General features: G+C 46.8%; 2 protein-coding genes across 7 annotated transcripts in view; one reads left to right on the plus strand and one right to left on the minus strand.

The window, feature by feature from the left end:
* The window catches only part of OXNAD1 (oxidoreductase NAD binding domain containing 1), a 44195-nt gene extending 37465 nt beyond the window's left edge, over positions 1-6730 (minus strand). The window contains exon 1 of one of the 5 annotated variants that reach the window (XM_040263574.1): positions 6092-6730. The gene's annotated coding sequence lies outside the window, so the exon portion shown is untranslated. Of the gene's footprint in view, positions 1-5682 lie in introns of all 5 variants that reach the window. The other 4 variants (XM_040263593.1, XM_040263582.1, XM_040263610.1 and 1 more) reach the window with 4 other exon arrangements.
* A 6-nt stretch (positions 6731-6736) lies between these two features.
* DPH3 (diphthamide biosynthesis 3) lies at positions 6737-12118 on the plus strand. 2 transcript variants are annotated; one of them, XM_040263620.1, is made up of 3 exons: positions 6737-7003; positions 7963-8037; positions 9458-12118. In XM_040263620.1, the coding sequence occupies exons 1-3, from the start codon at positions 6896-6898 to the stop codon at positions 9521-9523; spliced, it is 249 nt and encodes an 82-aa protein (XP_040119554.1). In that variant the 5' UTR covers positions 6737-6895; the 3' UTR covers positions 9524-12118. The 2 variants fall into 2 exon arrangements, with proteins under 2 accessions (XP_040119554.1, XP_040119562.1); XM_040263628.1 differs by lacking the exon at positions 7963-8037 and having other exon boundaries at positions 6744-7003.
* Positions 12119-23939: the final 11821 nt, after the last annotated feature.

The following is a 23939-nucleotide window of genomic DNA, read 5'->3' on the forward strand; positions in this document are numbered from 1 at the left end:
ACCTATATTCTGAAAACCACAGGAAGCTGATGAAAGAAATCAAAGAGGACACAAACAAATGGAAAGATAGACCATGTTCTTGGGTTAGAAGGATCAATACTGTCAAAATGACTGTATTACCCAAGGCAACCTACAGATTCAATGCAATCTCTATCAAGTTACCAATGGAATTTTTCACAGAACTAGAACCAAAAAAAAAAAAGTTTTAATTTGTATGGAAACACAAAAAACCCTGAAGAGCCAAACAATCTTGAGAAAGAAATGCAGGGCTGAAGGAGTCAGGCTCCGTGACTTCGGACTATACTACAAAGCCACAGTCGTCAAAAGAGCAGGGTACTGGCATAAAAACAGACACACAGATCGATGGAACAGGATACAAAGCCCAGAAACAAACCCAGGCACCTATGGTCAATTAATCGATGACAGAGGCAAGAATACACAATGGAGAAAAGACAGTCTCTTCAGTAAGTGGTGCTGGGAAAACTGGACAGCTACATGTAAAAGAATGAAATTAGAACACTTCCTCACACCACACAAAAATAAACTCAAAATGAATTAGAGACCTAAATGTGAGACTGGACATTATCAAAATCCTAGAGGAAAACGCAGACAGCACTCTCTCAGACAGAAACTGCAGAAAGATTTTTTAAAATCTGTCTCCTAGAGTAATAAAAATAAAAACAAAAATAAACAAATGGGACCTAATTAAACTTAAAAGCTTTTGCAAAGCAAAAGAAACCATAAACCAAATAAAAAGACAATCTACAGAATGGGAGAAAATATTTTGCAAACAATGTGACTGACCCACAAAGGCTTAATCTCCAAAATACACAAACAGCTCTACGTAAAAAAAATAACCCAATCAAAAAATGGGCAAAAGATTAAACAGACATTTCCCCAAAGACACACAGACAGCTAAAAAGGCACATGAAAAGATGCTCAACATCACAAATTATTAGAGAAATGCAAATCAAAACTACAATGAGGTATAACCTCACACAAGTGAGAATGGCCATCAACAAAAAGTCTACAAATACTAAACGCTAAAGAGCATGTGCAGAAAAAGGAACCATTCTACACGGTAGGTGGGAATGCAGATCGGTACAGCCTCTATGGAGAAGAGCATGGAGGCTCCTTAAGAAACTAAAAACAGAGCTATCATTGACCCTTCAACCCCACTGGACATGCACCTGGAGAAAATCACAACCGAAAACACACAGGCACTGCAATGCTCACTGGAGCACCATCCACAGCAGCCAAGACACGGGAGCGACCTACACAACCACTGACAGGTGAGATGGACAAAAACGAGGATAAAATACACAATGGAACATCACTCAGCCATAGCAAAGAGTGAAATAATGCTATCCGCAGCAACAAAGATGGACCTAGAGGCTAGCAGACTAGGTGAAGTCAGACAGAGAAAGACAATCGTACGGTATCACCTACACACGGACCTAAAATGATACAGATGAACTTATCGAGGAAGCAGAAACAGACTCACAGACACAGAAAACAGACTTACGGCTACCAAAGAGGAATGGGGGCATACGTTAGGAGCTCGGGATTAACATATACACACTGCTAAATGTAAAACAGGTAACCAGTGAGGACTTCCTGTTAACACAGGAACCACACTCAGGATTACGTAAAAACCTGTAAGGGAAGAGAGTCTGATACATACACATGTATGTATGATATACCTGAATCACTGTGCTCACCTGAAACTAAGGGACACTGTACATCAACCAGACTTCAGGAAGGGCTTCGCAGGTGGCCTGCCAATGCAGAAGGCACAAGAGATGCAGGTTTGATCCCCTGGGGTAGGAAATGGCACCCCACTCCAGTACTGTTGCCTGGAAAACTCCATGGACAGAGGCGCCTGCAGACTACAATCCAGGAGGTTGCAGAGAGCAGGACACAGCTGAGCATGCAGGCACTCGTACTTCAATTAAAAACAATTAACACATTCAGAAAACAGGAAGTGAACAATACGGGACGAAAAGGAAAACACCTATCCATATCCTGAAATGGGTCCAATGGTCTTATTCATTCAATGTAAACATTAATTAACTATAGATAATTAACATAGATTAAGTAATTTTCAAAACCATACAAAAAAGAACATTCCATCAACGTTTGTATCCTCATTTGGCCCTTACCTCACCAAAAAGTTATTTCTGAAACAGAGAAAAATATCATAAATACTGCTGCTGCTACTGCTAAGTTGCTTCAGTAGTGTTCGACTCTGTGCGACCCCACAGTTGGCAGTCCACCAGGCTCCCCCGTCCCTGGGATTCTCCAGGCAAGAACACTGGAGTGGGCTGCCATTTCCTTCTCCAATGGGTGAAAGTGAAAAGTGAAAGTGAAGTCGCTCAGTCGTGTCCGACTCTTCTCGACCTCATGGGCAGCCCACCAGGCTCCTCCGTCCATGGGATTCTCCAGGCAAGAGTACTGGAGTGGGCATATAGCCATTTAAGCAGTCCTACAAGCAACAGATTAAATTTAAGATTTAAAATGAACTATACTAGTTTCTGTTCAACAAGTACATTCAAATCATTTAACAATTACTGGAGTATCCAGCACTATTTTAGGTTGCGGAGACACAACAAAGAACCAGACACAAGGCCTTTGCCATTACATGAAGCTTTTATTGCAATGTCTACAGCAGCTAATAAACATAATTAAAAGACACAGATTACAGTAAGTGTGCAAAGGAAATAAGAGTGAAGGAGGCTGGGGAATATCAGGAAAGGTCTCTCTCAAGAGGAGTCTGAGCTGAGACCTGAACGATGAGGGTAAGTGCAGAGGCAAGAAGCAGAGGCCCCGCCACAGAAACGAGGCTGGTGTGTGAGACAGAGCACAGCCAGTGCGACTGTAGGGCAGAGAGTCGGGCGTGATGGACGAGCCCCAGCGCGGAGACAGAGCCAGGCCACGGCCGCCCATGGCCAGGGGGCAGGCCTTCTTCCAAAGGCAAAGGGAGGCGACTGGAGGGCTTGAACAAACCAGGGGAGGGGCGTGATCTCACTCACTAAAGGGCCACTCCGACTGCCTTGCAAAGCACCGACTGAAGCAGGCAGTTCAGTTAGAAGGTGCCTGGCTAAGCTCAGACAGAATAAAACCAATACAGAAACACATGAAGACGGACTAGATTTTGGAGCTAGAGCCCTATCACTTGCTGAGACAGGATGACGTGTGAACAGGTAGTGAGAAAAAGAAAAAAAAACCAAGAATGCCTCAAAGAGCAGGGAGGCACAGAAAGAAACTCAGAGGTGGCACGGCACTTGCCGATTTAGAACCCCAGGTGCCAGTGAGGAAGCACAGGCTCTCAGCATTCGGAAAGGGGCCCCAAGTGAAACACAAGTTACTGCAGAGTGTTGCAGTCAGAACCAGCAGAACCGGGCTCAGATCTGACTCCTTTCTGGCTTTCAACCTTGGGCCAGTCACCTCTTCCCCTTTTTAAATGAAATGCCAAGACTACCTCACTGGGTTGCTGAAAGGGGTACATGTCTGGGGAAATACCTGGCATGCAGGAGGATCACTAAAAATCAACCCCAATCTAGAGAGGCAGTGGGTTATGTGCCCAAAAAACAACTGCCCAGCCTGATCTACAACAACATTCATAAAACACAGCTGCTATGACGTAAGTATGACCTAGTTCTAAATTCAATCTCATGCTAAGAATTTTGTTCACTGTTGTTTTCCAAATCAGCAGCATTACGATTTTTAAAAAATTATTTTTAAACCATAAATTTGTGGTCTCAAATGACCGTATAGCTACTATTAAACTTGTTTTTGTCTTACTCTCTGAGTCCAAAGATATCTCATTATGAAATGTGTCCACTCTTTTCTAGGAATAAGTGTAGTTCAGTAGTCACTGTTACGTTCTATTCGAAAACGTTGGGTGGCGTAAAATAATGCATCACGGGTTTTGCTACAGTTTTACTTTCTTCAGCACAGTATGCTCTCCAACTGACAGGTAAGCAGACCCACCTCTGGCCAAACAAGGGATGTGGCAACAGATGGCAGGATGAAAGCAGTACGAAAGGCCAAGGAGACCCCCAAATCAGGTCTCAAGGGAACCAGCACCACTCTAGAGGAAAATCTGAGCCCTCTGTAGACTGCCAGAGCTGCCTGTTTAACCCAGCTCTGCTTCAAGCAGCATCAGATCACAGATGGCGCTGAAGGTCACAAAGACCCAGTTTCTGGGCTCAGCCAGGCCCGAGTTCTCACCATAGCTTACTGCCATTCACCAGCTTGGCCCTTTTAGGCAAGTTTCTAAACCTAAGCCTCTAACCCTCAGGTTTCCCAATGTTGAAAATGGGAGTGATGCCTATACCTCATTGTTTTAATAACATGATGCACGTAAACACCAGTTGGTACAGGATGTGGCACACAGTGTCAACTACGATTAATAAAGTGGCTCATTCACTTTTCTTTTCCTATTTGAAGTAATACATACTCAAAGAAAAGTTGGAAAATTAAAAAGAAATTATAAAGAAAAATTACCCAACAACTCCTGTAACTTTTAGGATTACTAACTTCAGATTTCAAAATTCCTCAGCAAATTGTTTTTGACAGACCCAAACTGCTTCCTAAAAAGTCTACCAATTTATACTTCCATGAATCAAATATGCACCCATTTCCAGACCTTCAAAAACAACTCACCTTTATTCTGGAGGTACTTATGCTCAGAAGTACTAAAGAACCAAAAAGATTCCCAACCTCAAAACAATCACTGGGACTACAATTCTGACACTAACAACTGTCTTCCGTCCTCCTCTCTCCAAGAGGCTACCTGGGAAAATCCCTGTGTCTACAAAGTCTTCCCCTGTGGCTCAGCTGGTAAAGAATCCGCCCGCACTGCAGGAGACCTGGGTTCGATCCCTGGTTTGGGAAGATCCCTTGGAGAAGGGAAAGGCCACCCACTCCAGTATTCTGGCCTGGAGAATAGTCCATGGGGTCACAAAGAGTTGGACATGCGTGAGTGACTTTCACTTCACTCACAAAGACACAGAGAGCAACCTCTGAGCTACATAGGCTTTACCAAAAGGGCTTTTCTGCTCCTCTGCTCAAAGCAGAATCAGTCCAGTTAACCCGCAATGAGTTTAACAAACACTTTCGAACTGCTGGTTAGATCGCCAATTAAGGAAAACAGAATGTGTGTGATGCCTCTGCAATATTCTATAAACCCTTTTAATGTAACTTCCAAATTTTCTCCCAAAGACTCCTTTGCCATTAGGTTTTCAAGCTTTAAAAGAGTTAAACCAGCTGGGACTTCAGCACACACAAAATTAATTCATGCAAACGTTTGTGTATGCATAAATAAGCATAGGGAAGTGGACATTTGTAGCATGCATATGTATTATGTTAACATAAATTAAATATGGTACATGTAATTGCTGAACCACGTAAAACTCGCAATTTCCACGCAAAAGTAAAATGTTAGACCTGAAAGGAATCTTGTAAATCATCCCTAATCCAACTCTTTTTCAGTCAGAAGAGGAAATAAGGCCAAAGAATGTAAATATCGAGATCCAAACAGTCATCTCCTGAGCCCAGATCTGCTTCTCAATAGGGCTTTTCCCCACTGCCTTCCTACTCTGCCAAAATTTGAATAAATGCTTAGGAATAGAGCAAAACTCCCATGAAACCCCACTTTGCCAACACAAGATGTATCACCTTTTATCTGCATTTCCCTGTAACGTATATCAAGGCCTCATGGTATTTTAATAACTCTGCGTGCTGATTCCATTTCTCTTTCAAAGAAGAAACTGTGGTTCGGTTCAGTTCAGTCGCTCAATCGTGTCCGACTCTGCGACCCCACGCACGCCAGGCCTCCCTGTCCATCACCAACTCCCGGAGCTGTGGTTCAACACTAGTTATGTCACTCGTTCCTAGGCTTTGGGGACAGCCAGGCTCTTCATTTCCCAGGTGTGCGATCTGGGCCAAGACACCTGACTCTCCGTATCTCCGTTTAAAGACTACTAACACGGAATGAATGACACCTAGGTTCCCAGCACTGGTGGAAGAATGATACTGAGCGTCAACCCCGCCTAACAGAGCTCGCTTAGTCCTTTCGCCCCCACACCTCACGGGCCTCTGAAGAGAAGCTGGGCTGAGGGAGAGGCCGGGCTGTACCTGGACAGCCGAGCGCGGCCCGATCACAAGCCACGCGCTGCTCGGAGCTCAAAGTCACTCGGTGAATCAAGACCTCTGAGGAGCTTTCCGTCCCTCACCCCGGAGAGGTCAAGGGGGCTGAGCAGTTTCCGCCGCCGCCTCTTACCCCGCAAAGCGCTTTCCGCCAGCGGCGCCAAGGGCAGGGCTGACACTACCTAGGCCGACCGGGGCCTCCTACGGAGTCTGCTTAAGGCCTCAGGCCCACGGACGTGAGACACGGGACAGCACGCCTCACTCAGGAGTCTCCACGCCACGGCCGCCGCCGAGCCGAGCCGACCCGACCCAGCCGCTCGCGTAGCGCCAAGCTCCGCCCCGGCGCCGGGGAGCCCTTCCGGCGTCCTCGAAGTGACGCACAGCCGCGCGAGCGAAACCCACATTCCATTGGTTGCTGTTGCCCAATGGGCGGAGCGACGCTCGACCGACCCCCCGAGCCGCGCGCTCTATCTGCCCGTGTCTCCGCCCCCTAGAGCCTCCATCTCCATGGTGACCGCTGCCCGGTCACCCCTTTGGCCTCACGCCCGGAGTTGCGTCATTGTCTCTGAGCCGGAAGCGGGGCTCCGTGGGCCGGAAGCGGGGCTCCGTGGGCCGGAAGCGGGGCTCCGTGCGCCGGTGCTCTGTGCAGACGCCCGTGAGGGCGGGCACCAGCTAAGTTGGCCCGGGGCCCCGGCCTGCGTCGAACGGCGAAGTTGACAGACCTGCGCCGGTTCCAGTGACGATGGCGGTATTTCACGACGAGGTGGAGATCGAGGACTTCCAATACGACGAGGACTCGGAGACCTACTTCTACCCCTGCCCGTGTGGGGATAACTTCTGCATCACCAAGGTAACGGGAGGCTCCTCGGAGCGGGCGCGCGTTCGCTCTGCCGAGTTCCTGCCGCGGACCCGCGCGGCTAAGAGTTATCCGCTTCCTTTTTTCATCCCTTTCTGAATTCTCCCAGAGTCGGTACTTTGCGCCGTCTGTAGTTCTGGCCTTCAGTCAAGCCTGAGGAGAGCGGGGAGGGGGTGGATGGCAGCGAGTACCAATCTTCTCGCCGACCCCCGCCACTCAAGCTTCCCCTCCCTAGGATGCTTTTTGGAGGAAGGAGTGTGCTTTTGTCTTCCGAGGTGGGGGTGGGTTTTTAGACGACTGAACCATGACTCGCCCTCCTGGGTGTTTTTCCCCCAAGTGACGCTTCCAGGGAAGAATGGGGCTGGCGTTTCTCTCGGGAGGTGCTTTTGGTCCTCACGTGCCTTGTGGGTTTGTCCAGTGGTCATGTTTGGATGTGAGAGTTGGACTGTAAAGAAAGCTGAGCGCCGAAGAATTGATGCTTTTGAACTGAGGTATTGGAGAAGACTCTTGAGAGTCCCTTGGACTGCAAGGAGATCCAACCAGTCCATCCTAAGGGAGATAGTCCTGAATATTCATTGGAAGGACTATGAATAGTCCAATACCTTGGCCACCTGATCTGAAGAACTGACTTCTTGGAAAAGACTCTGATGCTGGGAAAGATGGAAGGCGGGAGGAGAAGGGGACAACAGAGGATGAGATGGTTGGATGGCATCACTGACTCGATGGACATGAGTTTGAGTAAGCTCCAGGAGTTGGTGTTGGACAGGGAGGTCTGGCGTGCTTCGATCCATGTGGTCACAAAGAGTCAGACACGACTGAACTGAACTGAACTGAACTGCCTTATGGGTAGGCCAGCCTCCAAGGAGCTTGCCCACAGAAGTGAGAGGGTTGGGGAGGAGGAGATCACCAAGGGAAGGCTGCGCTGACCATATGGTGTTTAATTTTATTTATAGGAGGATTTGGAAAATGGGGAAGACGTAGCAACGTGCCCTAGCTGCTCTCTCATTATAAAGGTGATTTATGACAAGGTAAGGAGTCAGGTTCTAAAATGGGTGAGGGGGCAGAGGGTTGCAGGAACCTTGAGCAGTCTGCCTGTGATATGTAAGTGCAGGAGATTGTTTTCTAATGGTGTGTTAGGAAAATGCTATGTTTTTTAAACGAATTTTAAAGAGCTATTCATGCTGCTGCTGCTAAGTCAGTTCAGTCGTGTCCGAATCTGTGCGACCCCCTAGACGGCAGCCCACCAGGCTCCCCTGTCCCTGGGATTCTCCAGGCAAGAACACTGGAGTGGGTTGCCATTTCCTTCTCCAATGCATGAAAGTGAAAAGCGAAAGTGAAGTTGCTCAGTCGTATCCGACTCTTCGGGACCCCATGGACTGCAGCCTACCAGGCTCCTCCATCCATGGGATTTTCCAGGCAGGAGTACTAGAGTGGGGTGCCATTGCCTTCTCTGCAAAATGTCTCTACACATTGCCAAATGTCCCCAAAGATAAAAGTAACACCTCCTTTCCACCACCCATTGAGAACCCTGTGTTAGAGCAAGAAGGCTGTTTTACGGAGGTTGAGAACATGGAGCCTCATGTTGATGGTGGACCATAAGTTCCAAAGAGCATGATGAGAGGGTTCCAGGTGCTGGGCAGGAGTCAGAGATTGACAGGGACAGAATAAGGCTGATCCTTAACAGGGATCAGACTACAGGAGATGAGGAGTAACCTGGGAGGTAGAGGTTTCCTGGGATGGCTGGCATAAGCCAGGATAAATCATCAGAGGTTGAACTTCATTTACAAAGTAGCTAATTTGCAGATTATCTGTGTTGGGAAACATAAAGAGCTACCCACTTTAGCTGGAAGAAGTAATTTGAAGAGAACAGGTATTTGAGCGACCAAATATTGACGTGGAGAAGTAGTAGTGCACGTAGTAATTAATTCAGAACCTTAAGAGATGTAACATGTGTTTCATAAATGTGATTTCTGAGAAGTGGGAGCTCTGTCGTGAAGATGGACATGTTTGTTTATAAGGTAAGGTGTGTGCGTGCTGCGCCACTTTAGTCGTGTCTTCCTGTGTGACCATGTGGGCTGCAGCCCGCCGGGCTCCTCTGTCCATGGGAGTCTCCAGCCAAGAATGCTGGAGTGGGTTGCCATGCCCTCCTCCAGAGGGTCTTCCAGACCCAGGATCAAATCCGCGTATCATACCTCTCCTGCATTGCCAGGTGGGCTCTTTACCTCCAGCGCCACCTAAGACAGTAATATGGTGCATCAAATATGAATTTGGGTCTAAAAACGGGGCAAGATCGTGTTTCTGGTGCTGACTTTGACCAAGGATGAAGTCAGAGAGCAAAGGAAAACCTTAACAGAGCAAGACTGACTGTGTAACAAGGTGAAATCTCACTATTGGTGCACCTGTAACACAGACACTCGGTGAGTAATGTGATTTCTTGTTCTGTCTTAGGATCAGTTCACATGTGGAGAGACAGTCCCAGCCCCTTCCACCAGCAAAGAACTGGTTAAATGCTGAAGAAGACTTTTAGGTTCTAGAACCTGAACTTGGGGAATGAGGCAAGCTGGAAAAGTCGAATGCGGAGTCACTGGCTTCTTCACGGGGACAATCATTTTGTGGTTTGCTGTTCATGAGAGTCTGGATTCTTTCCATCGGGTGCCAAGTTCATCTCCAATTGAAGAAGCAAGTCCACCACATGACATACCTGGATTTTGTGCTTAAAACCTTGAATTGGAAGTGTTTCCATCCAAACATAAAAGAAGATAATTTCAAATCAGTGCTTTTTTCCCGTAGTTTTATTTTTATATCTTTACACTATTACTTCATTATCTGACAACAGCATCATCTACCTCAAAGCATTAGGTTTCTTTAACTTAAAAAGATTTTTATTTTAGTCACTTATGAAGATTTTTAAAATCAGCCCTTTCTATGCAATTTGACGTCAGCTTTGCTGTTGTAAACTGAAGGAAGTCAGTTGTCTCTAGTCCGTTGGGACTGTGCCTTCTACGCCCTCACCACGCTGACCTTCATCAGATTTGTGTTCCATTAAATGTGCCATTTCATTATGCTTCATATACTGGGTCCTGGTGGTGGTGCAAAGAAAACATACTGAGCTCACAAAGTTAGTGAGTTAAGAAGAAAAGTCAAAAAACAAAACAGTCAAAGGATATGGACTTTCCTTATCAATATTCTGCGTTTTCCTTGAAAATCAGGACATGATAAAAAACAGCAAAAGGAAGTGGAACTGGTAACAGAATGAGAAGAGAAAACTATGACTACTTAGTTATTTAATTAAATGCTTGAGTGGCTTTGCGAGATTGGTGCAACTAATATTTCTGTATCTGGGTTCCTGTGTGTGTATTTGTTTTTTGATAAGGCTCATGAAATTTTACTCTAGACGGGTTAACGTCAAGTCTTCATGGCTGGCGGCCATGCTTTCAGCACTACCACCAAATCAAGTCACTAGTCTTAAAAGGTAAAGCTTTGATAACAGCCCTTGTATTTACTAAGTATGAACTTGAAAATGAGATGCCTGTTCTAATTAAATATGCCCCTGAGGGCATAGATGTGCTGCGCTTAGTTGCTAAGTCGTGTCCGACTCTTTCTGACCCCATGGACTGCAGCCTGCCAGACCTGTCTGTCCATGGGGATTCTCCAGGCAGGAATACTGGAGTGGGTTGCCATTCCCTTCTCCAGGGGATCTTCCCAACCTAGGGATTGAACCCAGGTCTCCCGTATTGCAGGCAGATTCTTTACTAACTGAGCCACCAGGAAAGCCCAAGGGCATGTATAGTAAGCCTTTATAAGCTGCAACCACACATACATTCACTCTTGCAGAGAATTATTGCCCTGGAGAAAAAAATACAAAGATAGGCCATTGGTCTTCCTTTGCCACAGCCGTGAGAGTAGCAAGAAATAGAATCACTTGCGTGGAAATTCCAAATTTCCCTTTATGTACACACCTTTGTTGTGTGTACATAAAATTAACTGATGTCTGGTGGGTTGTTGTGGAATTGGCTCCTGCAATTAACGAGAAAAATAGCTTGCCAGAATGTGAGCATTTTATTACTAACTGAGAAATATTTTGTACACTCATTGGGGGTGTAAATTAAAACAGGCCAGTGGCCTTTTTTCTCCTGCCAATAGCATAGCTATGTGAAGCCATTAGACTGAGAAGTAAATCACCAAAAATTGTATACCAAAACTGCTTGGTACGTTATAAGAAGTGTACGGCATGTTCTTGATGTGTTGAGAAATTACTGTCGGGGTCACTGACACCCCAGAAGTCATCCACAGTTGCTTTGAAACCAGTGGTGGCTCAAGGGAACAGAGCAGGGTGTGTGCTAACTGGTGGGAATGAGTTGCAAAGAGAAAAAGACTGTCCCACACTCAGATCTGATGGTTTTGTAGATACCGATAACCGATGATGAATTTCAAATAAGAACAGACATCTTTAATGTCACCTCTGCTGTGAGCATAAGAGCAGGAAGAAAAGGTGCCCAAGTCCAAACGTCCCAGGAGACATTGAAGGCACTGGTGATCTGCGATACTCAAGAATGTGATCACCGGCATGATTTCATCCCCAAAAGCAGCTGAGTCACTACATCTGGTAACCACAAAGAAGACATCAGGATTTAATCCTCTGTTAAGCAGAAGGTAAAACCACGGTCTTGCAGATGTGACTAGGGTTCTGTGGTGTCCCTTGCTTGGCTTCACAGACATTTCAGAGCCCCTCTGAGGACTAATTTGTAATCCAGCTCCGTGACCTGCCAGCTTTGTAATCTTCGGCAAGACCAGTGGGTTCCTCATCTCTTAAAATCAGGAGACTGAATCGGGATTTCTAAATTCAGTACTGTAATTTCAGGCTTTGTAGTTTGCAGGAGCTGGAACGTAATTGAAACCTTTCTAAACTAAACACTAAAGATGAGTTACAGAGAAAGACACTCCATTCTTCAGTAACTCCACATCAGAGGCTTCTGCAGATACTTCACTATACACATTCAGAAACCCTTTTTTGGAAAGCCCCCAACATTTTTGATAACTGTATGTACTAATTTATTACCAGTTTAAACTGTATTAGTATGCTGAATAAAGTTGCATTATTCACATCCATTTGTTTTCATGTGATTTTTCCTCCCCTAAATACCAGCATTATGTATTTAAATATTGTAATGTGATTATATATGAGATGGAAAATCTTTAACCTGCTTTGGGACTTGGAGGTGGCTTTCTGTTGTGGACGGTACAGTTTTTAAATAGGAAAAAAATTGCCATGATTACCACAGGTGGGCTACATGGGTATTGGTTCCGGATTTTTAATAGTTATCTGGGAAAAAATAAGCTTCGGATTAAGTGGCGGTAAGGCAGATATAATTGACATTCTTAGGTGAGTGATTCAGTTTCTTGATGGGAAGGAAGGTTGCTGCTTAAGACATGGTAGTTCTTACAGTGGTTTAAGAGCCCAGCTCTGGTCAGGACATGGGTTGAATCTCAGTTTCTCCACTGTGATCTTGGACAGGTTTCTTAATCTTTGTGTATCTCTATGTCCTACTCTGTGAAATATAGGCCATAATGGTGCCTTTTCCCCAGGGTTGCTCTGTGGGGGCAACAGACCCACATTCAGCAAGGGTCTATGGAATGCTTGCCACTAAGTGAAGAAGGCAGGTAGGTTTCTGTCATCATGGAGCTTACCTGCAACAAGAGAGGAAATAAGAGAACAGGCTGTGTTTAGGGCCCAGGTGATGTGATAGAGGTGCCTTTCTAAAGGGCAGACTGAAGGCATCTCAGTCTGGCACCTTTTCTGAGACCTGAAGGATAAGAATGAAACAGTCTCGTAAAAATGACTGCATTAGCTGATGATAGCATTCAGTACTGCCCATTGTATGTGCAAAAACAAAAAGGTTACCTATTCTGATGCAAAAGGAATTCATTGTTTTGAGCACTGACAACATTATATGAAACATGAGAAGTATTGAACACCCTCCACATTTACTGATCTCTGGTGTGGGTTTTGACAAGCCCTCAATGTGGTGCTGATGCAGCTGAAGCTTGAGAACCACTGGTTGAGCACTGGGGTTCAAACCCAGCGGCTCACTGGAATCACCTGAGGAGCTTTTGAAGCTGCTGCCCCACTGATCTGTGTTCCTGTTCTGTGCCAGTACCGTACTGTTTTGATGACTGTAGCTTTGTAGTATAGTCTGAGGTCAGGGAGGTTGATTCTTCCAGCTCCATTTTTCTTAAGATTGCTCTGGCTGTTCGGGGTCTTTAGTGTTTCCCTGAGAAATCTGTATGCAGGTCAAGAAGCAACAGTTAGAACTGGACATAGAACAGACTGGTTCCAAGTTGGGAAAGGAGTACCTCAAGACTGTATATTGTCACGCTGCTTATTTAACTTATATGCAGAGTACATCATGTGAAATGCTGGGCTGGATGAAGCACAAGCTGAAATCAAGATTGCCAGGAGAAATATCAATAACCTCAGATATGCAGATGACACCACCCTTACGGCAGAAAGCGAAGAGGAACTAAAGAGCCTCTTGATAAAAGTGAAAGAGAAGAGTGAAAAAGCTGGCTTAAAGCTCAACATTCAAAAGACAAAGATCATGGCATCATGGGGAAACAATGCAAACAGTGACAGATTTTATTTTGGGGGGCTCCAAAATCACTGCAGATGGTGACTGCAGCCATGAAATTACGAGATGCTTGCTCCTTGGAAGAAAAGCTATGACAAACCTAGACAGCATATTAAAAAGCAGAGACATTACTGACAAAGGCCTATCTAGTCAAGACTATGGTTTTTCCAGTAGTCATGTATGGATGTGAGAGTTGGACTGTGAAGAAAGCTGAGCATCAAAGAATGATGCTTTTGAACTATGCTGTTGGAGAAGACTCTTGAGAGTCCCTTGGACTGCAAGGAGATCCAACCAGTCCATTCTGAAGGAGATCAACCCTGGGATTTCTTTGGAAGGACTGATGCTGAAGCTGAGACTCCAATACTTTGGCCACCTGATGTGAAGAACTGACTCATTGGAAAAGACCCTGATGCTGGGAAAGATTGAAGGCAGGAGGAGAAGGAGATGACAGAGGATGAAGTGGTTGGATGGCATCACCAACTCAATGGACATGAGTTTGAGCAAGCTCCGGAAGTTGGTGATGGACAGAGAAGCCTGGCGTGCTGCAGTCCATGGGGTGGCAAACAATTGGAGATGACAGAGCAACTGAACTGAACTGAACTGTTTCCATACATTTTGTGAATTTTTTTGTTCTAGTTCTGTGAAAAATGCCATTGGTAATTTGATAGGAATTGTGATTGCTTTGGGTATTATAGTCATTTAGACAATTTGAGTCTTTGAAGACAGCCTCTTCAATAAGTGGTGCTGGGAAAACTGGACAGCTATGTGTCAAAGAGTGAAATTAGAACACTTCCTAACACCATACATAGAACTAAATTCAAAGTGGATTAAAGGCTTAAATGTAAGGCCAGAAACTATAAAGTTCTTAGAGGAAAACATAGACAGTATACTCTGACATAAATCACAGCAAGATTCTGACCCACCTCCTAGATTAATAGGAATAAAAACAAAAATGGGACCTAATAAAACACTTTTGCACAGAAAACTATAAACAAGATGAAAAGACAACTCTCAGAATGGAAGAAAATAACTGCAAATGCAACAACTGACAAGGGATTAACCTTCAAAATATATAAGCAGCTCATACAGCTCAATATCGGAAAAACAACCCAATCAAAAAATGGGCAGAAGACCTAAACAGACATTTCTCCAAAGAAGACATACAGCTGGCTAATAAACACACGAAACGATGCTCAACATCTCTAATTATTCAGTTCAGTCCCTCAGTTGTGTATGACTCTTTGCGACCCCATGGACTGCAGCACGCCAGGCCTCCCTGTCCATCACCAACTCCCGGAATTTACTCAAACTCATGTCCATCGAGTCGGTGATGCCATCCAGCCATCTCATCCTCTGTCATCCCCTTCTCCTCCTGCTTTCAATCTTTCCCAGCATCAGGGTCTTTTCCAATGAGTCAACTCTTTGCATGAGGTGGCCAAAGTATTGGAGTTTCAGCTTTAGCATCAGTCCTTCCAATGAACACCCAGGACTGATCTCCTTTAGAATGGACTGGTTGGATCTCCTTGCAGTCCAAGGGACTCTCATTATTAGAGAAATGCAAATCAGAACTACAATAAGGCCTCTTCACACCATTTAGAATGGCCATCATCAAAGAAAATCTGTAATCAATAAATGCTGGAGAGGATGTGGGGAAAAGAGAACTCTCCTGCTTTGTTGGTAGGAATGTAAACTGATGGAGCCATTATGGAGAACAGTGTGGAGGTTCCTTTAAAAACTAGGAATAAATCTACCACATGACCCAGCAATCCCACTACTGGGCATATACCTAGAGAAAACCACAATTCTAAAAGACACATGCACCCCAATGTTCACTGCAACACTATTTACAATAGCCAGGACATGGAAGGAACCTTGATGTCCACTGGCAGATGAACAGATAAGGAAGATGTGGTACATATTTATAATGAAGTATTACTCGGCCCTGCTGTGGACAAATTAGGGCAGGGAGGAGAGGGTAGGATGAACTGAGAAAGTAGTGTTGACATATATCCACTATCGTGTGTAAAATAGACAATGTTGACTTAAAAAGGAGTTACAACCTAGAAGTTGAGAGTTACGTTTTATTTGGTGGTCATTCTTAGGACTTCAAGCCTGGGAGACAGCATCGCAAGTTACACTGAGAGAACTGAGGAGGCAGGCGGAGGAGTCAGTTTATATCTCAGTTTGGCAGCAAAGGGGGCAGGTATTCTGGACATTAGAGATTATTGATAATTAAGGAAAACCAGATACCTGAAACTCAGGAATTTAGCGCTCGTCTAGGTATGGGAAGATGCAAGCAGTGATCTCAGTGATTCAGTGATCTCACTGACGTCACTCCTTTCTTATGCGTCTCAGCTGTCTACGGCCAGCATCCTGCTTCTTGCTTTTTCCCATCCTTGGTCCTCGCTTACCGCAGGGAGTGGCGGCAGCCGACAGCTGCTGGATCGCAGGCATTGTTCTCCCTTTTGGGTGCCCCTTGGACTCAGAAATTTACGTTTGGAGGCCTGAAATCGCAATGATGTGACATCCTTGTTTACTGATATGGCAGGGAATACTCCATTTCACAGTAGCTGTGGAAAGCTGGTAAATAACACAGGGAGCCCAACCTGTCGCTCTGTGATGACCCAGAGGGTGGGATGTGGGGAGGGGATATGAATATATATAATTATGACTGATTCTCTTTGGTGTACAGCAGAAACCAACACAACATTATAAAGCAATTTTCCTGCACTTAAAAAAAAAGAAGATAAAACTGCTGCTCAAGAGAGGCTGATTTACTTGGTCTAGGTGCAATTTGAACATCAGGGTTTGTAGAGTCTCCCTGGTGATTCTAACGTGCCAGCCACACTGTGAACCACCAGACTCAGCTGGAAAAGAGAATTCACAATCACAAAGTAAGAAGGATTCCGTTTTTTTCAATGGTCACGACTTGTTTGCATGTGGAACAGGCATGTGGGCTCGCTCGGCCACCTGCTTTTATGTCCAGGCATGCAATACGCCTTAACAAATGCCTGCAGAGCCCATGCTGGGCTAATGACCCCAGTAGGAGAGCCTCAGTCTGGGCGGGCTCTGAGCTGTGCCCCAGGCTTAAACAATCACATTTTCCCAGCACACACTTGGACAGCTAATTGCACACCTACAGAAGTGACAGCTGCTGCAGGTGTAAGTAATTAGGATTCCTTTAATCCATTTGAGGGTGCCTGCTATCCCCTTCTTCCTACAGAGCAAATTGTTCATGATTATATATTTGACTGGGAAACAATTTTTCAAATTATTCCTCTTTAAGGGTTTAAAACAAAGGACACATGAAAAAAATCACAGTTAAAAATACTGTCCCCTAGCTCACAGCATGCTTAAAATGCAGGAGGGATACATCCAAGGAAGGCAGCCACCTCGGTCTGGCAAATGAAGGGTATTTGATGGGGAAGGGGTTCCATACAAAGTGACTCCCAAATGGAGTGAATGTCTAGTAAGGGATGGGGTATCCTAGTAAGCGGCCCTGAGCCCAGACACCGCTTCAGGGGGTCAACATTTGGGACTGCGACAGGCAAGCAGGACCCAGTCCCCAGGCAGAGATTTGAGGCCATACTTCATTCTTTGTTCTTGGACAGGGCCAAAGTTTGTCCATTTGGGCAGTGATTAATGCCAAGACTGAGGGTGTGGAAGAGGGAAAACACACTCTTAATAGGCAGCTCCTGTGTTCCAGGCTGTTTCCATGAAAGTGGGACAGGGTACCCAGAGTCACCCCAGAGAGCAGTGGGTCCTGGTCTACAATCCCAAATGCCAAAGCCTGGACTATTACTGGACCCAGCAGGACTCTGAGCCACCAAACGGTGATGATGAAAGAGTCAAGCAGCGTGGAGGGGGCTCCGAACCGTGTAAGGAGATTAAGTGAGATGATGCACACAGCAGGGAGCACGGTGTCTGCACACAGTAAGGGCTCAGTAAACAGCGTTTAATTGTGCGTATTTCTTGCTGCATCAGAAATGACCCAGGACCACGGTTTGAAAAACTTGCCTGAATTCCAAGCCAGGACCACAGGGAACCCAGCCATGACGTGTCAGGGTTCGATCCGGAGAAGCGGAAGAGCCATGAGTGGTAGAGAATGGGGGGTTTGTTAGAGGATCAGGCAGGCTTCACGTGACTGCAGGAGTGAGAAGGAGGCATCAAGCCTGTCATCTTGTGCCTGGTGTTGAGACGAAAGCCACCTACAGGTCAGCCCAACACGTAGGTGAGGAGAGAAAAGCTTGGTGTGAAGAAGACAAAATACAAACAGAGGTGTAACTGTCTCCTCATTGCCAACCTGGGCACCGTGGGTGATTTTCGAGGGAGACTGGCGCCGTTCCCCAGGGAGCTGTGCAAGTAGTTAGCCCAGAGCACGGCAAGCGGGTAGATGGGAACAGTGTTTGTGGGCATTCACTGTTGCAGGGGCCCTGCTCCAACCTTCTGAGAGTAAAAACACGTCTGCCATTTGCCTTCTTGCTCCCTTTTCTTGTCCACATGACTGGTGGAAACTTAGTTCCCCAGCCAGGGATTGAACCCAGGTCCCAGCCATAAGAGAGCTTAGTCCTAACCACTGGGCTGCCAGGAGGTCAATGTTCACCCAGGACTATACAGAGAAGGGAGTTCTGGGAAATGTAGTCCCAGGTCAGTCACCATACTCAAGGTTGGGGAAGCCAAGGCAGGGATGGGCCACTTGTTTTGTTGTTAAGCAGGTAAACTGATCCTAGCATGATGTCATTTAGATTACACTGTGATGTTGATTTCATCATCCCCGTTTTAACTGAAATACTAGGTCGTCAGCCTCTTTTGCTGGCCAGACATCAGACAACAGTCCCGTAGGATTAATTTTTGCTACACTTATGTTGTGAGATGAGCTACACTTTGGCCGTGATTTCTGTATTCAAATTTAAAGCAACTTCACCCTAGTATTAAATAATCAGTTCAGTTGTGTCTGACTCTTTGCAACCCCATGGACTGCAGCACACCAGGCCTCCCTGTCCATCACCAACTCCTGGAGTTTACTCAAACTCATGTCCATTGAGTCGGTGATGCCATCCAACCATCTCATCCTCTGTCGTCCCCTTCTCCTCCTGCTTTCAATCTTTCCCAGCATCAGGGTCTTTTCAATTGAGTCAGCTCTTTGCATCAGGTGGCCAAAGTATTGGAGTCTCAGCTTCAGCATCAGTCCTTCCAATGAATGTTCAGGACTGATTTCCTTTAGGATGGACTGGTTGGATCTCCTTGCTGTCCAAGGGACTCTCAAGAGTCTTCTCCAGCACCACAGTTCAAAAGCACCAATTTAGGTTAATATTTTCAAAGTCTGCTCTATATAGTCACATGAAGGTAGGTATGCTAAGTCGCTTCAGTCATGTCTGACTCTGTGCGACCCCATAGACTGCAGCCCACTAGGATCCTTTGTCTCTGGGATTCTCCAGGCAAGAATACTGGAGTGGGTTGCCATTTCCTTCTCCAATGCCTGAAAGTGAAAATCGAAAGTGAAGTCGCTCAGTTGTGCCTGACTTTTAGCAACCCCATGGACTGCAGCCTACCAGGCTCCTCTGTCCATGGGATTTTCCAGGCAAGAGTACTGGAGTGGGGTGCCGTTGCCTTCTCCGGAAGGTAGGTATACATGAGCTCTAATTATAGAGAGAAATGGGATATAGGGTCACGCAGAAATCTAATACCCCTGGGAATCTTACTGGTGTGTCGTTTCCTGGTTGCCGGAATTGGGGGTGACCCATTTTGAGTGTCTTTATTGCAATGGATTCCCTGATACATTTCAGTGGCGCCCAACAGTTTCTTATCCAGGCTGTTTAAAATCGGGTGAGAAGCTGACATGTCACATCTGATATGGTCTGAAACCTTGAACCTGGACCTTGAACAGAACCTGCCAGCTATTGTTTATATATTCCTGGCAAAATATGGCCTACTTATGACTTGTCCATCTGGCTTGGCAAAGCACTCGTCATACCATGCTGAGGTCTAGAGAAAAAAATCTGTGAAGTTAGACATGAAAAAGGACTTTCTGCTTGTAAAATGTTAAGGTTATTAGTACTCAGCCACCATAAAGATGCTGTAAGCACTTTTGTTTATGAATTGGGCCAAATCTCTGTGCCAAGGGTGGATTTAAAAAAAATAATTATATTACAGAGAAAGTTTAAGAATAGAATGGAAATGCTTTTCAAATGTGACAAATACGTGTTGGCAGTTATTATAAATGATTGGAAGCTTTGTTCTCTTTGCCGAACACACCCTTTCCTCCTCAGAAATTCTGAGGCATTAAGCACGGTATGGGAATAATGAGGCAGAAGAGTCCTGATCTCAGCCAGATGGCTTCTGTTCTCCTGGCTGTCACACGTGTTCCTCCCCATCTGTGGGCTCCGTGGGGCAGGGCCCTGGGCAAAGCGTCCAAGGACGGTGTTGGTCACCTGTCCTGGCCTCAGTCTCTCTGCTGTAACGCGAGAGTGGGGGTTGAAGGATTTCAGAGATCTGTCAGCTCTGTTCTGCTGTGACTTTGATAAGGTGACTATTCTCAGACTCCGATGAAGTTGTTCTGGCAACCTGAAGGGGCCACCTGGAGGTGACTGCCATGCCCTGGGCTGGGAGGGGGCACACACAGAGAGCAGGGCAGGGGACAGCCTGTCAAGAGTGACCCTGAGTGACAGTCATCAGGGCCTGTGGAAGAACCAGAGCCCCATGGGATACAGGTGTGGGCAGCCCAGGCCCCGCCTGCTGCTGCTGCTGCTAAGTCACTCCAGTCATGTCCGACTCTGTGTGACTCCATAGATGGCAGCCTACCAAGGTCCTCCGTCCATGGGATTTTCCAGGCAAGAACACTGGAGTGGGTTGCCATTTCCTTCTCCAATGCATGAAAGTGAAAAGTGAAAGTGAAGTCACTTAGCGGTGTCTGACTCTTAGCTACCCCACGGACTGCAGCCCACTAGGCTCCTCTGTCTGAGATTTTCCAGGCGAAAACACTGGAGTGGGGTGCCATCGCCTCAGGTGCACCAAAACCTTCCTGGCCCCGTGTCCTCTCTCCAAATGAGCAGTCTAACACATGCGAATGCCACCTGCAGGCCCTTCAGCCCAGGTCTGCAGCAGATGTGGCCCACTAGGTCCTGGCCACCTGATGCAAAGAACCGACTCATTGGAAAAGACCCTGATTCCAGGAAAGATTGAAGTGGGAGGAGAAAGGGACGACAGAAGATGAGGTGGTTGGATGGCATCACCGACGCGATGGACATGAGTTTGAACAAACTCTGGGAGTTGGTGATGGACAGGGAGGCCTGGCGTGCTGCGGTTCATGGGGTCATAAAGAGTGGGGCACGACTGAGCGACTGAACTGAACTGAGTTACTGGCCTTAACATCTCAAGACACACTTAGCACAGCCTTTGCATTCCAGATCCGCCCTGTCCAACACGGCAGAAACTAGCCACATGAGGCTTTTAAAATCTACATTGAAGCTGAGATGAAATAAAATTACGAAGTCAGTTCCTCAGCCATACTACATATTTCAAGTACTCATGTACACATGCTTCTGTGGCTCGCAGCATATTGGGCAGTCCAAGATAAGGGCATTTTCATCATCACAGGAATTCCAGAATTTGCCAGAATGTATACTAAAGAAGCAGGAAACGCCTCTCCCAACTTCCTCTTCTTCTTCTATGCCCTTTCTCTTTTTGCTTCCCTTAGAATATCCTAGCTATACATTCTTACAGGGTGAAAAGATGAGACGTGATATTAAAGACGTAGGTTCAAGCCTCAGCTTCCTCACATCAAGTTTATGAGAGCTATCAACATAGTCTGTTTCTGTGTCAATAAAATGAGGATAATTAACCACCTCCCTGGGTTGAGAAAATCAGACGGGATGATAAACAGGAAGTTGTTGATAAGCCCTATGCACTGTACAGATTCTCACCAGTTCAGTTCAGTTGCTCAGTCGTGTCCAACTCTTTGCAACCCTACGGACTGCGGCACACCAGGCCTCCCTGTCCATAACCAACTCCCGGAGTTTAGTCAAACTCGTTGAGTCGGTGATGCCATCCAACCATCTCATCCTCTGTCTTCCCCTTCTCCTCCTGCCCTCAGTCTTTCCCAGCATCAGGGTCTTTCCCAGTGAGTCGCTCTTCGCGTCGGGTGGCCACACTGTTGGAGTCTCAGCTTCAGCATCGGTCCTTCCAGCCCTTCAGCATCCGCCCTGGTCTGTAAGAGTTCCCGGTTCCTGGGCGTCCGCCTGTTCCAGTCCGGCCACCAGGTGGCGCAGGTTCCCCTCTCAGCGCCGCGGCGAGAGGGCCCCTCCTACCTTGAGTCCTTTGTTGCACGGTGACCTTGGGAGAGCCGGTTTCGCCTCCTGCAAACCCGGAACCGTGAAAATCACCTCGCAGGGCAGCTGTGAGGTTAAACAAGATGACACAGGCTAAGTGCCTTGCACGAGTCAAGCGTGCAGTGGACGCTGTTTCCTCCCTGCCTTTCTCTTTCCTCTTTTCACTCCTATTCACGCTTATCAGCCCCTGCTTCTGTGCTGTGGGTCATACAGACTTTGTCCCCAAGGTCCCTGCATGTAGCAGTGTCTCACACTGTCACCTACACACACACACACACACACACACACCCCTGTATATTACTGAAATAAAAGACATGGCCTCCCTCTCCCCCAACCTCGCCCAGTTCCTAAATCACCCAAAATTTCCTCCTGTTCAGATGCATTTCAGTATGACAAGCCACATTCTAAAGAGCTAAAAATAATGGTAAAAGGTGTAGCAATTGTAGAAGAGTATTAACTATGTGTTCAGAACCTGCTGTTCCCCGCTGAGCTCCACTGTAGAGGATTATACAGGCAAGATAAGATGTTGCTCCATAAAACTAACTCCAAATCCTTCTCGAAACAGGTGTGAGGTTTTCCCCAGAGGAGGGGCAGTGACGCTGGCCCAGGACATCTCCTCAGGACAGCCTCGGGCCTGCAGGCCAGTGAGCCCTGAGTGCAGGGTTACAGGGCGGTAAGGAGAGGTGGATGGAGCCGGACTGGGTGGAGGAGGGACACAGCCCCCTTCTGGACTGAGGCAGCATTCCCAGCCCCACACCGCAGAGAGAGCAGCGGCTGTCCAAGGCTGGGGGCTAGGTGAGTCCCTCCTTAGCCCCGCCCGAACCTTCCTCCTGTATGCCACCTCCTCTCTTTCCCGTCCTCTCCTCCTTCTATTTAATGCTTCACTCATTCATTCGTTCAATGATTATCTTCATTCATTCATTCAATGTTATGTACGAATTCTTGGGCTTCCCTGGTGGCTCAGCTGGTAAAGAATCCACCCTCAATACAGGAGACCTGGGTTCGATCCCTGGGCTGGGAAGATCCCCAGGAGAAGGGAAAGGCTACCCACTCCAGTGTTCTGGCCTGGAGAATTCCATGGACAGTCCATGGGGTCGCAAAGAGTCGGGCATGACTGAGCGACATTCACTTGCACTTTTCAACCATATACCAATTGCAAATACATTTTAGGCCCTTGAGTCAATCAGTGAGCAACAATGACAAAGATTCTTTCTGGAACTTACAGACACTCATTCACGTTACAATACTTATATACACACTTGTCTTCTTCGGGGCCACCTGAGCTGCTGGGACTTCCCTGGCTCAGACAGTAACAAATCTTCCCGCAGTGCAGGAGACCCGACTTGGATCCCTGTGTTGGGAAGATCCCCTGGAGAAGGAAATGGCAACCCACTCCAGTATTCTTGCCTGGAGAATCCCGTGGACAGAGGAGCCTGGAGGTCTATAGTCCACGGGGTCACAAAGAGTCAGACGTGACTGAGCGGCTTGGGGCCCTCTGCCTCCCGGTATGAAAAGGCCAGCATCATGGCTTGCTCTCTGAGGCCCAGCCACGCGGCCGCCATTCCGAAGGGCTGGGTGGGCAATCCTTCCTTCAGTTACACAAGACGCTCTGCTATTTCCCTACGAGTCTCCCGGCCTCTGAGGCACTAAGGTTGTGGCATTTGCATTTCTGCCGCCTGTCACCTAAAGGTTCTGCCAGAAAGGCAGAGCCCGTGAAGGAAACTCGTTGCTTATGTTAGGATGCGGGGCCAGCCCTGGGGCCTACTTGGCATCTTTGTAGCAACCTGGGCCAGTCCTTCCACATAAAGGGAGGCTGCGCTCCTTGTGGTTTGGCTCGGCGTCCCCCGAGAGCGGAGCCTGAGGCAAGGATTAGGTGCAGGTGTTGACGTGAGAGGTGAACCCCAGAAGCAGGGGCGTGTGAGTGAGGAAGTGAGGATGGGGAAGGAGGGGTGAGTATAAGGGCGCCTTCCCAGC

The sequence above is a fragment of the Oryx dammah genome, unplaced genomic scaffold, assembly GCF_014754425.2.
Source record: "Oryx dammah isolate SB20612 unplaced genomic scaffold, SCBI_Odam_1.1 HiC_scaffold_2, whole genome shotgun sequence".
Taxonomy (NCBI): domain Eukaryota; kingdom Metazoa; phylum Chordata; class Mammalia; order Artiodactyla; family Bovidae; genus Oryx; species Oryx dammah.